Consider the following 18620-nt stretch of genomic DNA (forward strand, 5'->3'; position numbering starts at 1 on the left):
TTAATGGTCATCTCGGAGGTCCACGACCGAGGAGCCTGCAGGCAGAATAGTGTCACCAGTCGTTCCCTTTGACTGAAAAAGACAAAATATATCTCTGTTTGTGAAACTCTGAAGTCACACTCATTAAACAAGAGTCTCAAATTAGTCTTTTTCATCTCTGGTCAAATGTTTCTTTGTCTTAATCTTAATACTTTTGATTGTTTCAATCACATTCAGTCACATAAGCAGCCCGACTTTTTATTTGAAAAAAAGCAGCAGACCAACAATATTCCCTGTGTTATTTATTTATATTTCTCATATCAGGTCTTTGATGATTAAGTCAGAGTTTATATCACTGTGAACATGTATCAGGTCTGAATTTAAGTCTCGCTGGTATTATTGGTAGTATTCTGATCCTTTACATAATTAAAGTAGAAATACAACAGTGTACAAATTCTACAGACAAAAGTCCTGCATTTAAATTATTACTTTGGAGTATTATCAACAAAATGTACTCAAGGTATTAAAAGCTGAAGTATTTAGTATGCCGCAGAATGTTAAATTATTATATATTACAGGATTATTATTACTGATGAATAAACATGTAAACAACATTTTAATGCTGTATCTGACGGAGATGGAGCTCATTTTAACAACTTTATAAGCTGTTAGGCGGGTTAATCTGCACCATGCATTACATTTCATAAAGTGATCGTTTTGTATAAAAATATGCAAAGTATCTACAGCTATCATTAAAAAAAGAAGTGGTTAATAGTAGAGTTATTCTTTTAAATAATAACCACAGTTTTATTAAATGTAAATGCGTCAGTAACTGCGTCATAGATTATCACTTACATGGCCGCGCGCTTCGTCCTCCTCCCTCCTCGTTCGTCACTGACGGAGAAAACCGAACCTGCCCGAGCAGCCGACCGTCAGTCCGGGATGTAAACAAGGTCAGACACTGCAGCACACATTCCGAACACCTCCTCCAGACGCGGACGGCTGCTCGCTTTTAAGGAAAGAGAAGAAGAACAACTTATTTACTAAACCTCTGAGGAGAAAGGTAGGCTCGTGCATCATGTGCGCGTTATCCACCGTGTGCTATTTGTGTTGTTGTTGCACGTCCGCATTGCAGTTATATGACATGACCAGCATAAATGTATAAATGATGTCATTCTGTTGCATGCACAGTTTCAGATGAATCCCGTTTTCAACGTGCACTAGGAGTCTAACTGCAGTTATGATATAAATTTGCCGCAAAGTCACGCGGCAGGTATGTGTTTACCTCGTGCGCAGTCATCAGCTGGCCTCTAACTGGGTCGCTCTCACGCTGCAGAAACTGCACGGTCATGTTTTCCCACGACATTGATAACCCTTTCTAAAGGAGCGTTTCTTTTCAGTCGCCCTTTGGCATGACTTCAGTCTCTGCAATTCCAATGTCTTTCTCTTATTTATGAAAAAATGTAATTTAGTTTAAAAGCTTACTATGAATTATAATCACTGCATACATTATATTGAAACACACCCACACAGGTACTGTATGTACAAATACCTGAGTGCTGCAGCTTTGTGGAGCTCGATGTGCTGCAAACACTCAATGTTTTAATAATTAACCTGCATAACTTAATTAATAAACAAACCAGCCTCACTATGAAACTGGGGATAAACACTAGTTCCTTATAATTTAATGGGTGAAGTGACATGCAAGTACAACTTTATTCATTCCAGTGCATTCACCCACATCATCCTCAGTGTGGGCATGAAAACCAGTTTAAACTGGTCATCCCAGCGGCTTCAGCGCCAGACAGACACAGACTGAGCTGGTGCATTTTCCTGCAGATGACGATGGAGAGAACAGTGCGTGAGGAGGACAGCAAAGAGAGAGACTAACCAAGGACACTCTCAGGCAGGCAGAAGTGTGCAGGGCCAGTCACGATTCAGACCGCCTGCTCTGAGAGCTCCATTCTGCTCCAGTCAATCATTCATTTATGTGTTCTGGACCCGAAAGACTTCCTCTTGGACCGAATATTTGATTTCATTAACTTTACATGTTAATTAAAGCTGCTAAAGCCGAGGACACGACATCCCTCACTTTTAATAAGCTGCTGTGATCACTCTCTGCTCTGAATATTTAATGGTCTACATGACATTCTGGTGTTTTTGATGTAAACATTAGCAATGTCTCCATTTTCTTTTAAATCTCACAGACCAAAACTAAAAATACGTTTGGGCTTCAAAGTCAAGATTTGACCCTGAACTGGTTGGCTAATTATTAAATAGCAAGTTGTGATGTTTCACTTCATCACATGATGTCAAGAAAGGGCCAGAGTAAGTAAGAGAGTAATCTTCAGTGGTGGAAGAAGTACTCAGATCCTTTACTTAAGTAATGATGGAGAAAAAACACAGTTTTAAGTCCTGAATTAAAAATGTTACTTAAATACAGATGTATAATCAGCAAAATGTAATTAAAGTATCAAAAGTACTCATTATGCAGAATGGCTACATTCAAAGTGAACATTATAATATTTTGTTTTTGTTACCAATTAATTCATGTAAGAGCTTATACATGTTACAATAAGTATGCAGTACTGCATCATATCTTATGAAACTTTAAGTAAAAGTACTGAGTTCATTCCACCACTGTTAATCTTATATAACCATGTAACTTGTAATGTGTCAAGTATTTGTGTTTATTCACTGTAGGACTCTAATTACAGGCCAGCCAAGATGATGCAGTGTTTCCACTTCATGGTGGAGCCGGCCAAGAACTTTGCGGCCAAGATAAAGGTGAGACACAAAACAACATCAACACATTGTGTGTTTAATGTGCAGACCTGTTGTTTTGGGTCACCTTGATACTCATGTAGACAGTTGACATGACAACTGTTCTTAATACCGCGTGACTGCACGGTTTAATTCAACAAGAGAGCGTCTGTGAGAGTCTGGAAGGGAGCGGTGTCTTTTCTTCTCTGCTGACGGGACCAGAGCCACCATGTGCATTTTGATCAGGCAGAGAGACCCCCTCCTTTCTACTTCATTGCTCTCTGGGGCTCTTGTAAAGCAGCACTAATGTCCTCCAAATGTCCTTATTTTCTTTGCGGAGAACTCCTCCCTTTCCAAACACTTTTCCCACAGAAAATCCTTTAATTTTTAATCTTCCTGCAGGAGTCACACAAGAGAGCGAAGAATGAGAAGAGGGAGCCTCTGGATGAGGATCAGCTGTTCGTTGTGGATCTGGCTCGAGATCTAAGCCGAGTATGCCAGGTAACAGATCACTCGTGAAAATAGAAATGACTTTGTCTGACTTGTGAAAGAAATGTGTTCCATGAGGGTTTCCCTCTCTTGTCAATTTAATTAAATGTTGCTTCATTGGCATGAAAGTTTAAAAAAAATAACGATGCTGCCAAAGCCTCAAGATATGAAAGTACACAATAATACAAATAAAAATATAGTTACACAACATTACAATTGTTACACAATAATATATATACAGCATTACAATTACATTTGTGTGTGTGTGTTTAGGTCATTCACTGTCCCTCAGGTTGAGGCATGTTGATATTTATTGGGCAGCAAGATACGCGTTGTGTCTTTCTCCTGGGAGCATTTTTAATTTTGAGAGGTCATTAAACTCTTTGAAATCCAGGATTACAGAGTTGAATTTGTCAAAATAACAGTGACCACATACTGATTTTTTGTGTCTCCCTATTCCTTGTCTCTCCATTTTGCCTCTGCAGAGGTCCGCTGTCCTGAAGCACATCTGGAACCTTGACGACACCTGGCCCGTCTCTCTCTGCAGGGCCTTCATCCTCCAGTGGGCCTCCATGTTAGAGAGCAAGGTGCTTATCTGAGAAAATCCTCCACCTCCAGAGGGAGAGTTGAGGGACAGAATCTGACTACTGAAGGTGTGTGGAAGGTTGCACCACTAAAGGTTTTGGGTGTTTCTGTGTGCAGAAGAAGCCCATACAGACAGACGGCTGGCCAGAGGTGGAAGAGGTCAAACAGCCTGATATGATCAATGAGCAGGACCTGCTGCAGGCCAAAGCTGTGATCCTCAACTGGATCAAGGACCTGAGGGCTCAGCCTGACGTGAGATGTTCGATTAGCATTTCCTGCTGGTTGATGTGTTGCTCTTGTGAAGCCCTTTGCGCTGCATTCTTTGTTATGAAAGGTGCTACATAAATTAAGCTTATTATTATTGTTAACTTGCAGCAAAGTGTGTGGCCCGGGGAACCTGTGGCAAAGGTTCTGGAGGACCTGCAGTCAGCCTGGCGTTGGGGCACCGTGCCCAATCTGCTGAGTGCTATGGAGCTGGTTTTATGGACTTTAATGGTGCAGCGCCCAGATAAGGTAGAAGTCCACGTATAGCAATTCACAGAGTCTGCTTAACTCCTTGTGTTTATTGTGCAGGTCTAACACTAACCTCTTTTGGGGGTGTTCTTGCAGGATACCATCCCGCAACAGTGGCTCATGTGGAAGCAGAAGACTCAGACGATTGGTTTGTAAATCAAAACTGAATCAAGTTGAATTTTGTTATGAATCTGGAGACGTTCACTTCCTGATGAACCTCTTATTGTCTCCATCCAGGTGCCATCTCCTACATTCCTCAACCAGGTGAGTGATACCTTCTATCAGCATGCACTTAAAACCAGTACATACAAGCTGCGCTGCTTTCAAGTTACATTCTGACTGCTTGGTGTTGTCGTTGTATATTGCTTTAACAGAAATCCACAAGACTCATTATTAGGTTTCAATTGAAGAAGGTGGAGCACAGGTGCAGGACAACAGCATATATAGGAAAAGGAGAGATTGAAGATTTCAAACTTCCAACATTTTAAGTGATGCATTATTTTGTCTGGCAAACATCTATTTGAGCAAAAAAACAGGCAGCCAAAATAAAATGACAGCTCCACCTGTAATTAAGATATCATATGATGCAAAACAACGCTCCATATGGATATTTGCCTGTTGAGGTCAAAATGTTGCATCAATTACAATTTTTGGATTTTTGGAACGTCAGAGCAGACAACCTCTCCTTTACTTCAACCTTCTCATCATCACAATACCCACTGTTTGTTCCTTTAATACTGGTTTGACAGCCTATATAGCTACTGACCAAATCATTATGTTGTTGCATTTACACTGTTAGACTAAAGCCCTCTGTTTCTTTTTTTACAGTGTGGGACTGGATCTCAGCTGCATCAGGTACAGCATCACCATATATGTAGAGTATGAACTGTGGAGAACCTGTCTGGTAATTGAATCCATGTCACTTTTCTCTCCAGTGGAGGTGAATCTGGATCTGGACACAGCCAACCCTGATCTGCTCATCTCCACTGACGAGAAGAGGATGCGCTGTCATAGCGACCGGAAGGATATTCCCAACTACCACCAGCGCTTCGACGGCTGGTGGTGCGCTGTCGGGGTGGAGGGCTTCGGCTCCGGCCGCCACTACTGGGAGGTGGAGGTGGGTGAGCGGGACTGGAGGCTGGGCGTGGCCAAAGAGTCGGCCCTGAGGAAAGGCTTCAAGTCCCTGAACACAGATACGGGTTACCTGAGCCTGCGGCTGGAGAGGGGCACCGAGCTGAAGGCACTGACGGTGCCATTCACCGCCCTGCCGCCCGGCCTCATCCCCAGCAAGGTGGGCATCTACCTCGACTACGACCGCGGCCAGCTGTCCTTCTACGACGTGGACAAACACTTCCATATTTACACCTACAACGAGAGCTTCGATGAGAAGCTGTTCCCCTTGTTTGGTACAGTGGAGTTCATCAATGATCTGGTGATCAAGTCTCCAGCAGCTGGGAGCCAATGTCTCTGCCCGACGCCCTGCTTCTGGCGTTGAGTCTGCTCCTGTCACCTCTTCCTTTAAACTCCAGTAGATATAATAATAAAGTACAACAAATGGTTCTGTAATAATCACTGGAAGAAATCAGAGATCCTGATGTGAAACCACCATTGTGCTATTGAATAGCTCCACTATGTGACCCCCCTCTATGCTGCTGCTGCTGCTGCTGCTGCATGCTGTGATTGTCGCAACCACTTCCTCACTATAGAGTTACAGCGCTCCTCTTTGCTCACACATATTCTATGTATTTTTGAAAAGGAACCTATAGTATTAATGTAATCTATTGTGCAATATTAACCCAGCAGTGAGAATGCATTTCTGTCTGTGAATGATAAATAAACCAAATCCAAGTCTTACTCTCTGGTCTGTTTATTAGTATGTAAGACATTACATTATATATATATATATATATAGATATATACACACACATACATACACTTTATATGAAATACATCTACTGTAAATGTTGTACTTTACAAAATATAATGAAGAGTATGGTGTATCATTATAGGTTGATCTGAGCACACAGTACCACTACGTGTGTCCCTTAATATACACGCACGTACCAGCTCGACCAATCAGAGTGCTCTAACAAAACGTACCAAATTATGAAGAACACTTTCCACCAAAATAATTAATATATAAAAAGAAAAACAATTACATGAATAAATAACATGGAATCGCTAAATACAGAATTTCAAAACAACTTTATTTTCTGTCTCAGATTCTTTGGCGACTCTAACGACGTCATCGGTGTGCGACGACACCAGAGACGGTTCATACATGAATTCTTTAAAGAGCGATAAACGATGACAACAACTTTAAAACAAGCGTTAAAAACCCACTTTGGGTTTGACAACTTCCGGTCTAAAGTACAAGAAGATGTTGTTAAAGTCGTGGTCAAAGGTAAGTCAGCGAACAGCACTGCTTTTATCTGCTGTGTTAGTTTACCTCTGTGCTAATTAGCAGACGTTAGCTGGCTCGTAGCAACAGCGACCTAACTGACGTTTTTGTTGCTGTTGGAATATGAGGCTCAGTTTGAGTCTCATCTCACGTGAAGGGTTGTCAGAGAGAGTATTGTGTGGCGTGGTGGTGACTGGTGGTGTCTTCCTGCAGGTGACAGGGATGTGTTCGTGTGCATGCCCACTGGAGCAGGGAAGTCTCTCTGCTACCAGCTGCCTGCTGTCATGGCTGAGGGTATTACTCTGGTTATATCCCCGCTAATCGCTCTCATTCAGGTCAGTCTCTGTCTGTGGTTGTGCTGCTCCAATGCAGTCGCAGTTGGTTGTTAATCCCTTCCTGTGTTTTCTCCTCAGGACCAAGTGGACCACCTGAAGAGTCTGAACATCGCTGCCTGCTCCATCAACTCCAAGCTGCCAGCTGGCGAGCGCCGTCTGATCCTGGCCGACTTGGGGAGCAGCAGCCCCAAGCTGAAGCTGCTCTATATTACCCCAGAGATGGTGGCCTCTCCCTCGTTCCAGCCCTGCCTGACCGGCCTGTGCTCCCGCGGCCTGCTGTCCTACCTGGCCGTGGACGAGGCTCACTGCGTCTCCCAGTGGGGGCACGACTTCAGGCCGGACTACCTCAAACTGGGAGAGCTGCGTGGTCGCTTGCCGGGGGTTCCCTGTTTGGCCCTGACAGCAACGGCGCCCAAGAATGTTCAAGAGGACGTTGTTCAGTCCCTGAGGCTGCGCTCGCCGCTGTCTTTTGTTACGCCTGTCTTCCGCAGTAACTTGCACTATGATGTGATCTTCAGGGAGCTGCTGCCAAACCCTTACCTCCACCTCTACGCCTTCATTCAGAAGTCACTGGCACTGGACAGCGGCTCTAATCAACAGGTTGGTGTTGTTTGTGTGGAGCTGCTCCTGTTCTCTGAATGAAAGAACACAAGCCCTCATTCATCAATTTATATAGATTTCTTTATTTTATTTACGCCACCGTTTAAGTTTTGAATCTGCTGCCACAAAAGCTTGATTGGGTAGATGAGAAGATAAGATAAGATAGCCGAGACGACTGCTCTAAAGTCACTTTTAAGTTTTCACTAGACGTTTTCTTTCCGGTTTCTGATATGCAAGAAAAGTTCCTTTTCAAGTTTGCAGATTTGAGCCAAATAACACAAACCCTTAAGACTTCTTAAAGGTAGAATATGCAGCAATTTCCTAAAAAAATAATCAATGTATAGACTGATAAAAGGTCCAAAACAGCCGCTTTATCATGTACCGAGGCTCACAGACCTGACACAGAGAGATCCTTGTAGAATGCTTATGTGATGTGTGCCGATATATCATTCTGAACTCTCAAATACCAACATCAGTACCTGTCATGTAGGCTGTGATGAGCCCAATATGAGCTGATAATGTCCACTTGAACATGAGAGTAAGAGCCCTGCTTTCCTTAACCTTCTGTTTGTAATACGTATGAACAGGGCTGTGGGATTGTGTACTGTCGGACCAGGGACGGCTGTGAAACAGTGGCTCACCAGCTGACCAAGCTTGGAGTCTTGGCCAAACCGTATCATGCAGGTGAGCCTGTTTTTCCTCCATGTGGTTGTAGAACTAGAAAACACAAATATTTGTTCTCAAAAGGCTCAACTTCTGCTTTTTACGCTGCAGGTCTGAGACCAGGAGATCGCACAGAGCACCAGAACGAGTGGATGCAGGGGAAGGTGCTGGTTATTGTAGCCACCATCAGCTTCGGTATGGGAGTCGACAAGGCCAGTGTCAGGTGAGGCTGTGAGGTTTTAGTGTAAGCTTTTTGTATTGGCTACAGAATGTAAGTTTGCGTGCGCTGATGTTTTTTGGTTAATCCCGCAGGTTTGTGGCTCACTGGAACCTCGCCAAGTCCCTGGCGAGTTACTACCAGGAGTCTGGGCGAGCCGGGAGAGACGGCCTGCCCTCCTCCTGTCGCACATACTACTCCCCCAAAGATAAGGAGCAGATGAACTTCCTCATCCGCAAGGAGGTTGGCCGCAGACAGGTCAGCACGATGACAGACAGCTCCAAATGTAACCGGCTCATATGAAACTCTGGGGGGGGTTTGTGAACACTTTGTAAACTCGCCTACAGGAAAAACGAGGCTCTGCAAAGGAGGCCGACAAAGCTGCCATCACAGACTTTGACGCCATGGTGTCGTTCTGCGCTCAAGAAGCGTAAGTAAACTAAAGCATTCAGTGCATGCAAGTCACTTATTGTTTAATGCGTACAAAAGTGTCGTCAAAGCGTCATAACATGCAGTTTTATACATTAAAACACAACTGTTGTTACATGCATGCTGTGCTTTTCAAAATAAAACCAGTCCATTTCAGTTGGTGTACAGCAGAGGGCAGACTTGATCTGTGTTGGAAGCTTTGTTGTGAAGTGTGTTGAGGAACAGCTTCTCTCTGAGAAAGACCGTATCAAACTCTGAAGGTGCTTTCACAGCTGTAGTTCGTTTGTCTGGACTCTGACTTTAATGCACTTAAAGAACTGACAAAGTACACAGATATTATATTATACATATATATATATATATATATATACATACTATTAATCAGGGAAAATACCTGCGCTGACGTGCATACGTGATACTGTTATTACCAAATGATTTGCATAAACAGGTTATATATATATATGTGGCCCAATAAAAAGATGACTTCCTGAACAGATTTCACCCTCGGCAGAAGGATTTATTGGTCATTTAGCTTTTGAAATCATGCTAGAATCACGTATCTAGTTCGTCTGCTTTCACACCACAAAGGAACTGCACCAGAGTGCCCTTTGAAGCAGACCAGGGTTTGATTGACAGCTTTAACATCAGCCCAAATAAACTGTACTAACCGGGCAAACAAGACTTCAAATTGTTTAAACCGAACCAAACAGGTTGGGTGTGATTCTGACAGCTCTCGTTCCTTAAGTATGACACGTTAACAAACCAATTTGTCTTCCCCATTCATGTTTCACTGTGCAACTCACTGCAGTTTTTTTAAATCATCCTACACATATTTATAGCTCATATTCCGTGTATTAGCGGCATTATTGAAGACACTTTTGGGTTTCCTCAGGTCAGAGGGGTTGTGGTTGCTCTGTAAAGCGCGGAGATGCTCCAAAGAATGTAGATCCTCCTGAAACCCTGGCAGCTTCAGCGGGTGTGTTTGGCATCCTTCATTGTGTTTGTCAGCTGTTCTGTTGTTCAAGGGTTGGGCTCCTCTAGTGCCGCTCAAAGCTCACTGAAAAGTCTCGAATGTCTGTTGAGTAATCTGCAGAGAAAAGCCTTTTGTTGTTTTTTTGAGGACCTTTTTCCCCACGTCCTGTTTTCCCCTCGTGTGGCGAACGTTCTCTCAAATGTTCGATCCCTTCATCTTTGTCTTGCGACAGCAGCGGCAGCAGCAGCAGTAGTTGACACAGGTCAGCGCTGTCATTAACAGGACCACCACTGCAGGAGGGCAAATAAAAACAGCATCACGAGCAGCTCGCTCTTTAACAGAAACACAGGAATGAGAGGCGATAGAGAGCGGAGACTCACAGATGAAGGTTAGGATGACAAGGAAGGCTCCCAGCTCTATGGTGCTGGCGTTGGGGAGACCCTGCAGCTTCACCCATATATTCCTCAGGATGTACAGCGTCTCTTCTCTGGCGTCCATCCTAACCAGGAAAGGTCACGCTTACATTTGGTTTACAGTACACAGTGTCTCATTTATTTGCCTGCGTTCAGTCTGCAGGATGTGTCTCCTGTTGCTGTGGGTGAGACCACATTGCCGCTTTGTTGACACAAGCACGTAACTTTCAGCTTTTTATCGGCAGTTACTCAATCTGTAAGTGGGAGCTTTACCGCCTGATGTCAAGCACAGTTTATCTAGCCACGAGCGAGTCAGTTTACCAGTGTGATGACGGCGGTGCTGCTGGTTTAGGGTGGTAACTCCTGTCAGGCTCTTTGAAACGTCCTAACAAAGGAATGATTCATCTGTTGAACAGAAGACTCTCCGGGCCTGTTTCATTGTGTCAAACGTGTTTGATGTGTTCCGTCTTTTTAATGCGTGACGTTCCAAGAGTCAAGTGATACGTGATTTATTTCACTGTGTTATTGTGGTCTGAAGTAGACGAGAGGCCTCTGGGTGTGACGCTCTGTGGGCTCAGCTCTTTGCTGCGTTATAATACCAACAATGACTGAATAATACAGGCACTGTATTGAGGATTTGAGGAATGTTTTGACATAAGCTTCATTAGTTCTTGTCCAGTATTACGTGAGATGATCGATGCATTATCTAGCTTTCTACTTGGCGCCAGCAGCAGGCTATCTTAGCTTAGCACAAAGACTGTAAACAAGGGGAAACAGCGAGCCCATCTCTGTTTAAAAATAACACAATTCCTCACATAACCCACTGTAAAATGGTGGATTGCAGCTGTTACGCTTCAGTTTGTGTACTCGATAAACAAACACAATATTTCTATTAGTGAGCTTGCTGGTAGGCAGGTCTTGTTGCCTTTAGACAAAGTTAGACTGTTAGCTGTTTACAGTCTTTAGCACTGCTAAACTAAGCTAAGCTAACTGCAAAAAGAGCAGATTTCCCAGAACTTTTATCTTATTTGGTCCCAGAAATGCATGAGCTTATGAATGTGTTGCATGACTCTGTGATGCAGTCTGATTTATTGTCTCCATTCCAATAACAGCTGTCGGCGAACACTCCTCTGTGAAGCAGTAACACAAACTGAATATTATATTATCACCTTCATGACGGAAAGATTTATTTTTGCCGAGTGCTACTGAATGTTTTCATGCTATTCTGTGCAGCGCAGCATCCACTTTGAGCACATGCAGATATCCAACCAGAGGCTGTCATGTAGTTAGTTCGCTGGTGTTTTCAGATGACTCTGACTCATAAAGGAAAGTTCTGCACAGTCGATGCTTTGTTGAAGTTCATTTTAGATCCTGTTTGCGTCCATTTCTTAATATTAAATTCCTTCTTGAAATCAGCTGAGTCTGCAGACAAGAAACGTATGAAACTTTGCCTTTCAATCTGACTTTTCTCTTCTCATCATCTAACTCTTTGAGTGTTCTTTTAGATGAGATCAAAACTTAAACGTCCTGCTGTTAAAATGCCTTTGTATCGGAGTTAAACTCTAAAGCGGGCGGCTGAACTTCCCAGTGTTTGCACCAAACAACAAGTGCGTCTTTCTGAACACATTCTTCACATTGTTCTGAACATGCAGTTCTCCTCACAATGAAAAGCACATACCTGTGGTCGTCTCCGTCGCTGCTGTTGTCACTCGCTCAGCTCGGCTCACACTGATTTACAGAAGTAAGCGGACCAGTTGATGAGGAGGAGACGGTGACGAACATGACATGTGTCCTCTGAAGGAGTTACCTGTTTGTCGTTGAAACGTCATGTAGGTCACGAGCAGACGGAGATAAGCAGTTGAGATTAACGTGAGGGGGAGTAATTCCTCAGGAGCTGATGATACTCTGCATGTGGAGGGAAGGAGAAGTGAGATGAAACTTTCTCCTCTTTGGTCCTTCAGGTTTCTTGCTCTCCTCTTCTTATTCTTGGTGTTTGGTTGCGGACTAGTTATCTGCTGTGACTTTATTTAGCTCCGCCTGCGAGGCTGTTTCCTCTCTGCCAGTCCTCTCTGGGAGTGACTGCTGCTTCACAGAGTCTTTGTTTGCCGCCCTGCCTTTCCCCACCTCCTCCGGTGGAGCTGCTCCGCTCTCTTTCATGGAAGCAGCGTTCCCTTTTACAGCATAGTTAGTGTGTTGAGGGCTGTTTCCCATCAGACGCTGTGTGTGTGTGTGTGTCTGAATATTGGCTGTTGCATAATACCAGATTTTTTGCAACGAATAACTGTCGTGTCTAAAAACCCCTGATATTTGTAATTAGAAGGTAAGACTAATTATCTATATGAATATTTAATTTGCTTTAACGTCTTCTTGTTATCAGTACATGAAGAAGTACTGAAGTCAATACTCGAGCTTATAACTATATTATAACTCTACTAGCTTTGTTATTGTCAGACGGTATTTTCTTATTTCATGGCACATCGGAGCCCAGTTAGACTCGAAGAAGAACAGAAATATTGATCATAGTAACGTGTGTTGGTTACATAAACGCTAATAGATCTATTACGCACTAGATGCTCTGTGAATAACGGAGAGATGTTTGCTGTGAGGCTTGACCTTCTAAATGCAGACTGTGATATGTAACCTGGCCTGTTACCGCTCTGCTGTGGAGCCCTGGTGTTCCTGCAGGAGCGTAATCACAAACCTGTCTTTACATATATTTAGTTTTAACAGGCAGTGTCTCCCATCTCTTTCCACCAGTTGCCGCCATGCCACCATCTCCAAGTTCTTCGGGGACAAGACGCCCAACTGTGCCGGTTCCTGCGACTTCTGTCGTAACCCCAAAGCCGTGCGCGCCCAGCTGGAGAGGGCGGCCGTCCTCTGCACCAAGACGGCGGCTCAGAGCACGGAGGCCACGGGGCCGTTCGGGTTCCAGCGAGGCCTTTACGAAGGAGGACGGAAGGGCTACGGCTTCGAAAGGCAGGACAACTTCCGTGACGTTTTTTTTTGTTCCACGCGGATTTGCTTTTTGTAGCGTAAAGTAGTGGTGAACCTTGAGACTGACGCTTGACATCACACGTTGCAGGTTTGATGAAGGGGACGCCAGTAGTGGTGAAGACGATGGCTCGACGAGGAAAAAGGTGTTTTCAGACATCTACAAGAAGCAGATGAAGATGCGGAAGGTGGTGAATCATTGCGATGAACACACAAAGCTCTTTTCTGTTTGTTTTGTGTCTCTGTGCGTCTGTCGGCCAGCTGTTGGCAGCAGGAAGGCTGAGGCCGTTGAGGCCACTGAAAGTCAGGATCGTGGTAAATCGCTCCCGCATGTTTAGTGGAATTTGGCGCAAAATCGAAGTAGAACTATTTGTCGGCAGGTCTGAGTGGCGCTCGTCCAGTTTACATCACAACATCGATAAAAGCAGGAACGGCACGATCGTAAAATAGTTGAAAGAAACCATGAGAGACTAGAAGGCATCGCCCCCGAGATCACACGTCATTCAGAACCTCTTCATGTAATGGAGCTACGAGCTCTACGTACTATTCCACCCACAAAACACGTTTAATAATTTAATCTAATCCATGTAAATTTAATAGATGTCTAAAGCCAAAGCGTATCACTGTGAACATAGTCATCATACTGAGACTATTTTGTAAAGTGGATTAAAAATATGTTTTATTTATTTATACAATACAGACAAAATTGTTCACATAACAAACACGACCGTATGATGACGTGACAATATGACTCCACAGAGAAATAAACAAATACAATATGACAAAAATATGAATATATAAATAAAATAGAGTCAAAATAAGATTAAAAGGATCTCTTCATTCAGTGCAAATAGTTGTGTTGACGGGACTGAAACATAGAATACAGATACATAGAAACTGAATCATACGCGTGACGTGTGTAGTGTGTGTTTTAAAGTCCAACTTTTCATTAGAGCAATATATGTCCCATTTCATGTTGTGCTACTTTGTAGAAATTGACTTTGCAATTCATATATTTTTTTTAAGAAACTTACATTCATATTCGGTTTTTATTGAGCTTTAAGTATAATTATTTTACGCAACAGCCTATTTATTTTCCCTGCTGTGAAAATGTACGATTAGAATCAGCTGCTGTTCTCCTTTGACAATGTTTAAAGCCAACACCGTGTCAAAAGATAGATTTATTATTCATTTATTTACTTATTTGACTATTTTTGGTCGCATTTTTATTGGACAGCACCAGTAGACAGATGACAGGACATGAGGGAGACAAGGAGAAGGTGTAGAATGGAAGGGCAGGAGGGGAGTGGTTATGCTGCAGAGATGGAGGAAGTGTACCAGTGGGTCACTTCTCTGTACAGTGGGCATTGTTTTATTGTTTTAGTGAATATCTGAGAATTAACTTCTGTCTGTGCTCACGTTTCTTCAGGCAACTGGCGGTCAGAGAGAAGACTTTGTTGCTCCAGGTAAATATAAATACAATAACAGTGAACGTATATCCAGGCCGGCCTGTACTGTCACGTGTAACCGCTGTCTCTCTACTGTGTAGAGGCTGACTGCCCACTCAGAGAGGCCGACAGCCAGAGGATCCCCAGACTCACCGTGAAGGTACACGAACAACATTCCTCATAGCTGCTGCGCTCATTAACACGTCTGCGTGAGTTCAGTGAACTCGTGTGTCATGAGGTGTGAAGACGGGCGGCAGAGCCAACGTTTCAACGGAGCCACACCACCGCTGCTGATGTGCAAGAAGATAACACAAGAATGAGACTGCAGCAGATGTTTGCAGAACTATTCCATCCGGCAAACATTTCTGTTAAATGTGTCTTTCAACGAGATACATCTTTTATTAATAATAATATCAGTAGCTTTGATCTTTCTTGACATTTTTAGTTTGAAATTTGATGACTCTAATATTCTATTTCAGGCCAGAGAGCACTGCCTGTGCCTCCTGCAGGAAGCATTATATGGCCACCAGAGGGCAGAAGACTCATTCAGGTAGTTATGCAGACACATGCCTCAAACATCATTCATAAACATGATGTTTAACTTTCTAACTTTCTTCCCCCACAGTCGCTCCACAGTCGCTCCACAGAGGCTTTCACGTCTCTTTCTTCTCTCTGCAGTGACAGCCTGACGTTAGCGGCCGATATTGAACACGAGGTCTTCAAGAGCTCCAAGTCCTCCAACTTGTACAAAGCTGCCGTCCTGAAGAAGGTATAGCTTCTACCTGCTCTGCCTGTCGAAGCACCCTTGGTAGCGTGTAATGACACATGTTCCCAACTCGTATATTTCTTCTTTTTAAAGGTATCGGAGATGAAGAAAACAGCACCTGGAGAAAAGGGAGAAGGTGTCAAGACTGACAGCAGCAGTGAAAATGAGTCCAAACTCAAAGAGGAAACTCCCTCGTCTTCCTCCTTCTTTTCTGAGGAGCTGCAGGGGTTCACATCTGCATCTGAGGTCTACTCAGTGAGTTTCACTTCGCTACACACTTGTTTCACCCACCAGTCATTGTGGATTAGTGCGGCTGCACAGTCGTCAAATATCAACTTGTATTCTCTTTTTGCATTCCTCCTCCAGATGAAGCGCAAGAGAGTCGGAGCAGGCCTGAGAGGATCATCCAACCCCTTCCTGGCCGCTAAGGATCTGCTGAAGAACTCCGTGTCGGACACTAACAAGTTGACAGAGAGCGGCGGGTTCTACAACGACAGCTCGGGAGGCTCCGGAGAAGCGAACGCAGATGCGTCTGCAGCTGTGACGTCGACCATCAGAGCCAGAGCGAACGCCGCCGCCGCCCTGAACAGCCCGACGAAGGCAGGCAGAGCCGTGAGCAAGAAGCAGCAGAAACTAGCGGAGGCGGCAAAGACCTCCCGCAACATTTCCCAGTATTTTGCGAAGAAAGAAACGACGGAGAAAAGCCCCGACGAGGCGGAGACGCCGAAGGGACTCGATGCCGCGGTCGCTCAAGAAAGCACCGAGGAACTCTCACCCGTCGCTGTGGAGGACGTGGACATCAGTCCTGTGGAGACTCAGGACGTGATCCAGGAAGAAAGTAAAAGAGACGTAATAGTTATACATGATGATGAAGAGGAGGAAGAGGAGGAAGAGGAGGAAACGGAGGAAACACATAAAACAGAGATGTTGGCGCTGGAGCGGCTTCAAGACACATCTGAGGAGAATATCAAGTCCGCTGCAGAGTAAGACGCCCTAAATGCACCATTTTAAGAACCAGTTGATGGTGAAGTGTCTAACATTATTTTTCACCGCTCACACAGACAAAACCCACCAGAGGAAGAAGCTAAAGCACCTCCAACAGAAGGCGTAAGTGACTGTTTCCTATCCAATCCTGTAATGTGTCTCCCCCTCAGTGACTGACGGTACTCTGCTCCTGTGTGTGTGTGTGTGTGCGTGTGTGTGTGTGTGTGTGTGTGTTCAGTTGACAGATGATATGGAAGCGAACAGAGAGTCGTCTCCTCCGGCGAAGCGCAGCCGCCCCGCAGACAGAAGAGTAACCTTCAACCCCAACGTGCAGGAGAGGGCCCTGCTGCCCGTCAGCGAGCCGCCCAAGCCTGTGACGCTGAAGGAAGCGGCTGACATCGTGGTCCACTACCTGGACCCCTTTTACACCAAGGGAAGGTTTGCCACCAAGGTGAGAGAGATGAACATCACTTCATGCTTTGCAGAAAAGCCGTGCGAGATGAAATCTCAGCTCTTGTTTTCTTTTGTGCGCCGCAGGAGTTGTTTAAGTCCTTCGCCCGCTACTTGTCTCACCTGCTGGCAGAGGGGAGGAGTCAGGGGAAAGGCCAAGGTGAGCAGGGGGGGGGGGGGGGTAAATGATGTGAGGCTTGTGCTCCGCTGCATGCTGCGACGGACTCCTCTCTAATGCTGCTCTCTGTGTCTCAGTTAAAGCAGAAGCCAAAGTTCTCATCAAGAAATTCTTCAGCGGAGTGGAGCGCTGCGAGAGCGAGGCCGACTGGAAGCACCTCAAACGACCGCACAGCTGTAAAACCACAGAGAACCAGCAATGATGGGAAGTGGGAACGTAAGGTTTTGTCAGTGCCTCAGCTTGTCTCTGGTCCCAGTGAACTCAGGCTTCACCACAGACGCCTGTTGACCTGCTTCATGGTTCATTTGCTGCTGGAGTTCTGCTTTTTTTTCAGGCTCGTTGCTGCCGCAGTAGCTTATGTCAATAATTAAGCAATAACACGTGGGCTGTTTCAGCTTGACAGAGCAGAGGTACATCTGTGTGCATGCGAATGGGACGAGTCTTGTTTGTATGTTTCAGCTATTAACTGAAAATTGTGGGAACAGCTTTTTTTTTTTTTAGTCGTTTATTTGTTTCGGGACAGAATGGCACTTTTGTTGTGCTGCACTCTCCTTAATTCAAGTCAATATGCACTTACATCTTCAGTAAAACATGTTTCAAGTCTCTGCAAGCTGATTTGAAAGGAACCCAAAGGCCTCTTGGAATAAAGAAGTCTAAAGCTAGCATGCTAGCAGCTCTGTGGTGCTAAACTGAACGCTAACAGAACATTTGCTAATTTAATTAGCACTGAACACAAAGTACAGCTGAAGATAATGGGATTAGTCATTTGGTCATAAACAGAATTAAAATGTTGACCCGACGGTGCTGGATGAAAAGTCAGGGGATCACCACTAGGGTTCATCCTCTGGGGAGCATCTAATATGAACCAAAGGACATACCAGCTGATATGTTCATCCACAGAGTTAGCAGCATGGCTAGAAACACGTCGTGTAAATGGTTGACAGCAATGTGAAGAACACATGGTTTGAAGTAAATGGGACTGAAACATACAGGAACAGTTATCTGACATTAACCAGACGATTCTGTGCTATTGGAGCCTGATGGATATTTTTGACTGCTGCTACATGTGATGTCTTTGGCTGCTGGACTGCAGAACAAAGAACAAAGTAAATGTACAACAATGAGATACTGTATGATGTGAAACTGTCAGTTTTTTTTTTACTAAAGATAAACTACATTAATTTATATTTTCAGGTTTGTTTCTTGGCAAAGGGATCATTTTGCAGAACGTTTCTTTTTTCAGTAACATGATTTCCGATAAGGGAAATGTTGCTTAGTCATGGTGCCTGTGAGAGGACACAGTCTCTGTCTCCACAGAGGAAACACAAAGACTACTGGAGCTGATGGACACGGATGTCTGAACAGTCTACGTACTCTGCTCCTAAATGTTTACAATAAATAATCTACGCTGAACAGGACTAACCGCAGTGTGAGAGTCGTACT

General features: G+C 44.3%; 2 protein-coding genes across 11 annotated transcripts; both read left to right on the forward strand.

Moving 5' to 3' along the window:
* Positions 1 to 879: 879 nt before the first annotated feature.
* On the forward strand, positions 880 to 6183 carry LOC142945009 (butyrophilin subfamily 3 member A1). 8 transcript variants are annotated; one of them, XM_076086280.1, is made up of 12 exons: positions 889 to 1042; positions 1708 to 1885; positions 2187 to 2307; positions 2697 to 2766; positions 3145 to 3243; positions 3717 to 3818; positions 3934 to 4068; positions 4192 to 4329; positions 4426 to 4477; positions 4567 to 4593; positions 5158 to 5184; positions 5265 to 6183. In XM_076086280.1, the coding sequence occupies exons 4-12, from the start codon at positions 2707 to 2709 to the stop codon at positions 5822 to 5824; spliced, it is 1200 nt and encodes a 399-aa protein (XP_075942395.1). In that variant the 5' UTR covers positions 889 to 1042; positions 1708 to 1885; positions 2187 to 2307; positions 2697 to 2706; the 3' UTR covers positions 5825 to 6183. The 8 variants fall into 8 exon arrangements, with proteins under 8 accessions (XP_075942400.1, XP_075942393.1, XP_075942395.1 ...); XM_076086282.1 differs by having other exon boundaries at positions 901 to 1042; positions 1819 to 1885; XM_076086279.1 differs by lacking the exon at positions 2187 to 2307.
* Positions 6184 to 6591: 408 nt separating this feature from the next.
* recql5 (RecQ helicase-like 5) lies at positions 6592 to 18595 on the forward strand. 3 transcript variants are annotated; one of them, XM_076086290.1, is made up of 19 exons: positions 6592 to 6733; positions 6944 to 7065; positions 7144 to 7665; positions 8253 to 8349; positions 8440 to 8551; positions 8641 to 8803; positions 8893 to 8975; positions 13118 to 13336; positions 13443 to 13542; positions 14781 to 14817; positions 14901 to 14959; positions 15279 to 15349; positions 15478 to 15568; positions 15659 to 15820; positions 15932 to 16548; positions 16627 to 16672; positions 16788 to 17000; positions 17087 to 17159; positions 17255 to 18595. In XM_076086290.1, the coding sequence occupies exons 1-19, from the start codon at positions 6637 to 6639 to the stop codon at positions 17377 to 17379; spliced, it is 3009 nt and encodes a 1002-aa protein (XP_075942405.1). In that variant the 5' UTR covers positions 6592 to 6636; the 3' UTR covers positions 17380 to 18595. The 3 variants fall into 3 exon arrangements, 2 of the variants coding, with proteins under 2 accessions (XP_075942405.1, XP_075942406.1); XM_076086291.1 differs by having other exon boundaries at positions 13443 to 13539; XR_012952905.1 differs by lacking the exons at positions 15932 to 16548; positions 16627 to 16672; positions 16788 to 17000; positions 17087 to 17159; positions 17255 to 18595 and having other exon boundaries at positions 15425 to 15568; positions 15659 to 15716.
* Positions 18596 to 18620: the final 25 nt, after the last annotated feature.

Source organism: Anarhichas minor, unplaced genomic scaffold, assembly GCF_050575085.1.
Source record: "Anarhichas minor isolate MPS153535 unplaced genomic scaffold, ASM5057508v1 ptg000007l, whole genome shotgun sequence".
NCBI lineage: Eukaryota > Metazoa > Chordata > Actinopteri > Perciformes > Anarhichadidae > Anarhichas > Anarhichas minor.

What these genes read in the sequence shown, in the direction of transcription:
- LOC142945009 (XM_076086285.1), top strand. Translation starts at nt 2,707, where the DNA reads ATGATGCAGTGTTTCCACTTCATGGTGGAGCCGGCCAAGAACTTTGCG. An exon ending in GCAGAAGACTCAGACGATTG is followed by an intron (nt 4,478 to 4,566) that starts GTTTGTAAATCA and finishes GTCTCCATCCAG; the next exon opens with GTGCCATCTCCTACATTCCT. An exon ending in CTGGATCTCAGCTGCATCAG is followed by an intron (nt 5,185 to 5,264) that starts GTACAGCATCAC and finishes TTTTCTCTCCAG; the next exon opens with TGGAGGTGAATCTGGATCTG.
- recql5 (XM_076086290.1), top strand. Translation starts at nt 6,637, where the DNA reads ATGACAACAACTTTAAAACAAGCGTTAAAAACCCACTTTGGGTTTGAC. An exon ending in CTGCATCTGAGGTCTACTCA is followed by an intron (nt 15,821 to 15,931) that starts GTGAGTTTCACT and finishes TTCCTCCTCCAG; the next exon opens with ATGAAGCGCAAGAGAGTCGG. An exon ending in AGGGAAGGTTTGCCACCAAG is followed by an intron (nt 17,001 to 17,086) that starts GTGAGAGAGATG and finishes TGTGCGCCGCAG; the next exon opens with GAGTTGTTTAAGTCCTTCGC.